Source organism: Salvelinus alpinus, chromosome 17, assembly GCF_045679555.1.
Source record: "Salvelinus alpinus chromosome 17, SLU_Salpinus.1, whole genome shotgun sequence".
Lineage (NCBI taxonomy): Eukaryota > Metazoa > Chordata > Actinopteri > Salmoniformes > Salmonidae > Salvelinus > Salvelinus alpinus.
Window position 1 is genome coordinate 55018387 of NC_092102.1, and position 7604 is coordinate 55025990.

At 44.1% G+C, this 7604-nt stretch overlaps 1 protein-coding gene across 1 annotated transcript in view; it reads right to left on the bottom strand.

Annotated features, from left to right (window-relative positions):
- LOC139543179 (V-type proton ATPase subunit S1-like) overlaps positions 1 to 7315 on the bottom strand; it is a 29375-nt gene extending 22060 nt beyond the window's left edge. Inside the window, exon 1 of the mRNA XM_071349443.1 lies at positions 7053 to 7315. Within this exon, the coding sequence (XP_071205544.1) occupies positions 7053 to 7183 (131 nt within the window). The 5' untranslated portion in view covers positions 7184 to 7315. The remainder of the gene's footprint in view (positions 1 to 7052) is intronic.
- Between the last annotated feature and the right edge of the window lie 289 nt (positions 7316 to 7604).

Here is a 7604-nt window from a genome sequence, read left to right on the forward strand (position 1 = left end):
GGTTACGGGATCGTAAAACAGCAGCCATCTGCTTCAGCGCCATTGGTCCTCTCTCGTCAATATGACAATGGAAATGGTATCAGGGGTGGATGGAGAACAATCAACACATTTCAAATAAAATAACCATTTTAAATCACACAAATAAAGATGCTGATTGTTCTCCATTCTGATTCTGAGCCTTTTGTTAGTGTGGTGTTAATTTTTTAATTTAAATTTTAGTCATTTAGCAGACGCTCTTAAGCAGAGTGACTTACACGAGCAATTAGGGTGAAGTGCCTTGCTCAAGGGCACATTAACAGATATTTCACCTTGTTGGTTCGGTGATTCGAACCAACAATCTTTGGTTTACTGGCTCAATGTTCTTAGCCGCTAGGCGACCTGCGACCCGGTTTTTCTTTTTTCAGTGTATGAGACTCACGACGGAGAGTTAGATAAGGTGCAAGAGTTCAATCTTGGTTTCATCAGACCAACAACAACAACAAAAAGGCACCTAAAGACATTCAGACCAGGAGAAACAAGATTCTCTGGTCTGATGAAACCAAGATTTAACCCTTTGGCCTGAATGCAAAGCATCACGACTGGAGGAAACCTGGCACCATCCCTACGGTGAAGCATGGTGGTGGCAGCAGTATCATGCTGTGGGGATGTTTTACAGGGACTGGGAGACTAGTCAGGATCGAGGGAAAGATGAATGGAGCAAAGAACAGAGATTTTGTAACAAAGTAATGTGCTGAAGCGTACAAATTCCTATTCTTCTACTCTGACATTGTAACTGAGAAGAATGGGATAAGTGATGCTTTTAAAATCCTAATTTTATCTCAGCAGCCTTTTTATGAGAGAACAATGGTTTAATTTATGCTGGTCAGTCAATCGACTGCTCTTTCTTCTGCCAGCCTCTAGCTGACTCGACGTTTAACCCGTCAACTTCTAGTGAATCTTTGTTCTCATTTCAACAATTTGCTACCTGTGATGTTCCAGACGACTTGTACAAGACTTAGGTTTTAAAAAATCCACTGAGGCTGATATGCTTGGTCCATCCCTAGTTATAAATGATGTGGTTAACGGATAAAAGGTAACATTGTGCTGACCTCTTCATTGACCTGTCAAAGGCTTTCGATACTGTTGATCACTCACTGCTAATTCAGAGGCTTTTCTCAACTGGCCAAGACCAGGCTGCATGTAACTGGTTTAAAAATGACTTGACATATAAAACTCTATGTGTATCTACTGATGGTGTTAAATCCGGTTGTCTGGACATTACAAAAGGTGTCCCACATGGGTAAATTCTGAGTCCTGTACTTTTTACATTAACAATACTGACTTGTCAGCAAACAACTGTAACCTGCACTTGTATGTTGATGACACTTATGTACGCCCCTCTGGTTGACCAGGCTCTCTGAACTAAAGGCTACCTTCATTGTATTACAGAAAAACTTTATTGACCTGAAATGAGTATTGAATGCAGGTAAAACTAAGTACAGGGCCTTCAGGAAGTATTCAACCCCTTGAATTATTCCACATGTTGTTGTGTTACAGCCTGAAAATCAAAATGTAATAAATCATTTTTTTCTCATCTACACACATCAATACCCCATAATGACAAAGTGAAAACATGTTTAGAAATGAAAGACAATCCCCGGCTGACAAAATTTCATGACCGCCACAGTCGAAGCTTGTTTTTTCCCCCAGTTGTCTTGAATGCACTGAAGTTGGAGATTTCCCAGAGTTCCCAGTTGTCTTGAATGCACTGAAGTTGGAGATTTCCCAGAGTTCCCAGTTGTTGTGAGATCAGCATCAAGCTTCATCACCGTGTCACACACCACTTTGCAGTGAGCTGGAGGCAGTATGCATTTTGAAAACATATCCTTGTTTGAAACCTGAACGTTTTTATCTTGCTTTTAAGTAGCCTATTAGATCTCTTCTCTTTCTAAATTTCTACCAGATATTTTCATCTCTGTCTCGTGAAGCAGCTCAGTGCCCTTTTGACAATAGTGTTTTCCTGCTAATTGCATTATGGAACAAACATTCGCGCGGCCTACTGCCTTGCGTGCATTGCTGCATTTATAAATGTGAAGAAATAGTTTATCAACATCTTAAGATAAACGTTCTGATCGGTTTCATCAGACAACATTATCTTTATGTAGACTAGGCCTACTGGTTATATGAATCTGGGATCCATCGGCCAAACAACTGTGCCAGAGACTGTTGGAATTGGCTATTTCTTTCTCGATGAGCTGACCAATATAATAGGTAGCCTAAACTTTTCATACTATAGTAGATTGACATCGGCTAGTGATTTTGCTGTTATTTACTCATCTTCTTGGCTGAGGAAAAGTAAATGTGAAAAGTTATTTGAACATATTCAAAGTGCACATCAGAATTCGGTAAGAAGGACGGCACATAGTTGCATTCTCGACTTGTGATTTCTGTCATTCTGAGCACCGTGGGTGGACTTGCATGTGATTTCTGTCATTCTGAGCACCGTGGGTGGACTTGCATGTGATTTCTGTCATTCTGAGCACCGTGGGTGGACATGCATGTGATTTGTCATTCTGAGCACCGTGGGTGGACATGCATGTGATTTGTCATTCTGAGCACCGTGGGTGGACATGTGATTTCTGTCATTCTGAGCACCGTGGGTGGACATGCATGTGATTTCTGTCATTCTGAGCACCGTGGGTGGACATGCATGTGATTTCTGTCATTCTGAGCACCGTGGGTGGACATGCATGTGATTTCTGTCATTCTGAGCACCGCGGGTGGACTTGCATGTGATTTCTGTCATTCTGAGCACCGTGGGTGGACATGCATGTAATTTCTGTCATTCTGAGCACCGTGGGTGGACATGCATGTGATTTCTGTCATTCTGAGCACCGTGGGTGGACATGCATGTGATTTCTGTCATTCTGAGCACCGTGGGTGGACTTGCATGTGATTTCTGTCATTCTGAGCACCGTGGGTGGACTTGCATGTGATTTCTGTCATTCTGAGCACCGCGGGTGGACATGCATGTGATTTCTGTCATTCTGAGCACCGCGGGTGGACTTGCATGTGATTTCTGTCATTCTGAGCACCGCGGGTGGACTTGCATGTGATTTCTGTCATTCTGAGCACCGCGGGTGGACTTGCATGTGATTTCTGTCATTCTGAGCACCGTGGGTGGACTTGCATGTGATTTCTGTCATTCTGAGCACCGTGGGTGGACTTGCATGTGATTTCTGTCATTCTGAGCACCGTGGGTGGACATGCATGTGACTTCTGTCATTCTGAGCACCGTGGGTGGACATGCATGTGATTTCTGTCATTCTGAGCACCGCGGGGGGACTTGCATGTGATTTCTGTCATTCTGAGCACAATGGGTGGACATGCATGTGATTTCTGTCATTCTGAGCACCGCGGGTGGACTTGCATGTGATTTCTGTCATTCTGAGCACCGTGGGTGGACATGCATGTGATTTCTGTCATTCTGAGCACCGCGGGTGGACTTGCATGTGATTTCTGTCATTCTGAGCACCGTGGGTGGACATGCATGTGATTTCTGTCATTCTGAGCACCGTGGGTGGACATGCATGTGATTTCTGTCATTCTGAGCACCGCGGGTGGACATGTGATTTCTGTCATTCTGAGCACCGTGGGTGGACATGCATGTGATCTGTCATTCTGAGCACCGTGGGTGGACATGCATGTGATTTCTGTCATTCTGAGCACCGCGGGTGGACTTGCATGTGATTTCTGTCATTCTGAGCACAATGGGTGGACATGCATGTGATTTCTGTCATTCTGAGCACCGCGGGTGGACTTGCATGTGATTTCTGTCATTCTGAGCACCGTGGGTGGACATGCATGTGATTTCTGTCATTCTGAGCACCGCGGGTGGACTTGCATGTGATTTCTGTCATTCTGAGCACCGTGGGTGGACATGCATGTGATTTCTGTCATTCTGAGCACCGTGGGTGGACATGCATGTGATTTCTGTCATTCTGAGCACCGTGGGTGGACTTGCATGTGATTTCTGTCATTCTGAGCACCGTGGGTGGACTTGCATGTGATTTCTGTCATTCTGAGCACCGCGGGTGGACATGCATGTGATTTCTGTCATTCTGAGCACCGCGGGTGGACTTGCATGTGATTTCTGTCATTCTGAGCACCGCGGGTGGACTTGCATGTGATTTCTGTCATTCTGAGCACCGCGGGTGGACTTGCATGTGATTTCTGTCATTCTGAGCACCGTGGGTGGACTTGCATGTGATTTCTGTCATTCTGAGCACCGTGGGTGGACTTGCATGTGATTTCTGTCATTCTGAGCACCGTGGGTGGACATGCATGTGACTTCTGTCATTCTGAGCACCGTGGGTGGACATGCATGTGATTTCTGTCATTCTGAGCACCGCGGGGGGACTTGCATGTGATTTCTGTCATTCTGAGCACAATGGGTGGACATGCATGTGATTTCTGTCATTCTGAGCACCGCGGGTGGACTTGCATGTGATTTCTGTCATTCTGAGCACCGTGGGTGGACATGCATGTGATTTCTGTCATTCTGAGCACCGCGGGTGGACTTGCATGTGATTTCTGTCATTCTGAGCACCGTGGGTGGACATGCATGTGATTTCTGTCATTCTGAGCACCGTGGGTGGACATGCATGTGATTTCTGTCATTCTGAGCACCGCGGGTGGACATGTGATTTCTGTCATTCTGAGCACCGTGGGTGGACATGCATGTGATCTGTCATTCTGAGCACCGTGGGTGGACATGCATGTGATTTCTGTCATTCTGAGCACCGCGGGTGGACTTGCATGTGATTTCTGTCATTCTGAGCACAATGGGTGGACATGCATGTGATTTCTGTCATTCTGAGCACCGCGGGTGGACTTGCATGTGATTTCTGTCATTCTGAGCACCGTGGGTGGACATGCATGTGATTTCTGTCATTCTGAGCACCGCGGGTGGACTTGCATGTGATTTCTGTCATTCTGAGCACCGTGGGTGGACATGCATGTGATTTCTGTCATTCTGAGCACCGTGGGTGGACATGCATGTGATTTCTGTCATTCTGAGCACCGTGGGTGGACATGCATGTGATTTCTGTCATTCTGAGCACCGTGGGTGGACATGCATGTGATTTCTGTCATTCTGAGCACCGTGGGTGGACATGCATGTGATTTCTGTCATTCTGAGCACCGTGGGTGGACATGCATGTGATTTCTGTCATTCTGAGCACCGTGGGTGGATGCTCTAATAAGGTTATGCACCCAATGCATATGGGTCCGATAAATTTCTCAAACGTCCGGCAAATTAAAATGTTGCCAGTTAAATATCCGCCGTCACATTTTTCCTAACGGAGACACTGGAAGAGTGGTATTCAGTGAAGTGTTGTGTTTGCCCCAAACATAATGCTTTCTATTCAGAACATAAAAGTTCATTTCTTTGCCACATTTTTGGCAGTTTTACTTTAGTGCCTTCTTGCAAATAGGACGCATGTTTTGGAATATTTGTATTCTGTACAGGCCTTCCTTATCTTCACTCTGTCATTTAGGTTAGTGTTGTGTATTAACTACAATATTGTTGATCCATCCTCAGTTCTCCTATCACAGCCATTAAACTCTGTAACTGTTTTAAAGTCACCCCTGGCCTCATTTCCTTCTTCTCCGGCAACTGAGTTAGGAAGGACACCTGTATCTTTGTAGTGACTGGGTTTATTGATTCACCATCCAAAGTGTAATTAATAACTTCACCAAAAAAAATTGTTGTTACCAATAGTTTCCCTTCTGGTAAAAAATGCACTGCTTGACTGAGGGATCTTACAGATAATTGTATGTGTGGGGTACAGAGATGAGGTAGTCATAAAAAAAATAATGTTAAACACTATTATTGCACACAGAGTATTGTGTGTAAGCCAGTGACACAAAATCGCAATTTAATACATTCAGGCTGTAACACAACAAAATCTGGAAAAGGTAAAAGGGTGTGAATACTTTCTGAAAGCCATTGCTCCTCCTCCTTTTGATCCGACTGGCTATTCCTCAGCCTCGAACCTAATGCTTCAATATAGCCTAAATATTTGTCATTTAACTTTTTAAATGTATTTAAAGGTGCAATATGCAGATATAATGTGAACGTCTAGCAACCCAAAGGTTGTGTTCAAATCTCATCATGGACAACTTTAGCAATTTTGCTAATTAGTAACTTTTCAACTACTTAGCATGTTCGCTAACCCTTTCCCTAACCCTAAAACTTTAACCTAACTTCTAACCTTAACCACTGACCTAGCTAATGTTAGCCACCTATGCTAACGTTAGCCAAAACCAATTGGAATTCGTAACATATCATACGAAATGGATGATGGACATCAACAAATTAATAAATACCATACGAAACATATCATACTAATATGGAGTGTCTCGGATTTACCTAAAGAATCATACGAAATGTTCTGAGACCAGGTTGGGTACGCATTGCTTATTGGTTGTGTGTGGTGCATCGGCACAGAAACATGTTGGTGGAAAATGTGCATATATTTAACATAAGTATAAATATAGCGTCAAAATATAATTTCCCCCTAGCTGATAATTGTTTGCAGCCGGCTATGATAGTAGTGTAATGAGAGAGGCAGGGAGAGTGACCTGGTTTGTGGTGGTCGGTGAGTCCTCAACCTTCTGGCCCATAACACTGTGGCATCGACAGTGCCATAAAACCATGCTGAAGGGGTGAAGTCGATAACCACGTCTATAAACACAGGGCTGTGTGGTAGCAATCATCATTTTTTAGTTAATTTTATGAGGGGAGAGGGTGTGCAATTTTTTTTACAGTACAAGGGGAGGGTCATGTGAAAATATTGTTAATGTTTGTGTTTTTTTTAATGATACTTCGAGTAACATTTTTAATTTCCCTTACTGGCTAGTGGCTTCACAGATGAATTGCCAAATAGAAGGTGGTTTGATAGCGAGCGAATAGGACAAGATCCCCGCTAGGAATATGAATGACAAGATGTCAACCAGCTTGCACGGTTACAAACGCATCCCCAGACCAAAACCACACACACGGCTCTTACCCTTCACTCGTCCATAGCATCAGCGGCACCTGTTCGTCGCAGGTCCCGGCGGAGAAGGTGCACAACACGGCCAGAAACACAGTCACACAACCCCGACCCGATGTCATCCTCATCCTCCGCTCAGCCGCCATCTTGAGATGCTCCAGGTTCTCGCTGGGTACTGGTTGTCACTAGTTATCACAGCCACAGAGTAAAAATGGGCTATATCACATGTTGTTGCTTATTGTCTTAATTTTAGGTTAGTATTGGGCATACGGTTAGCAGTGTGGCTCAATTTAGGGTTAAAATCCCCTTTTGGGAATAGGCGGGGTTTATGTATGACGTTGTGTTTGTGGTAACTAGTGACGACCCTGCGCACCGCGGAACCGGCAGTGCTTATTAAAAAAACCTGTAGAAGCTAAATCAATGGATACAGAGGGACTTATCTTTAAAAGGAAGAGTCCTAATAACCAAGGCTGACGGTATCTCTAGGCTAACATATGGCGCACTATCTTTATATATTTACGGTAAAATAAGCAAGGAGATAGACCAGATGCTTTTCAACTTTCTGTG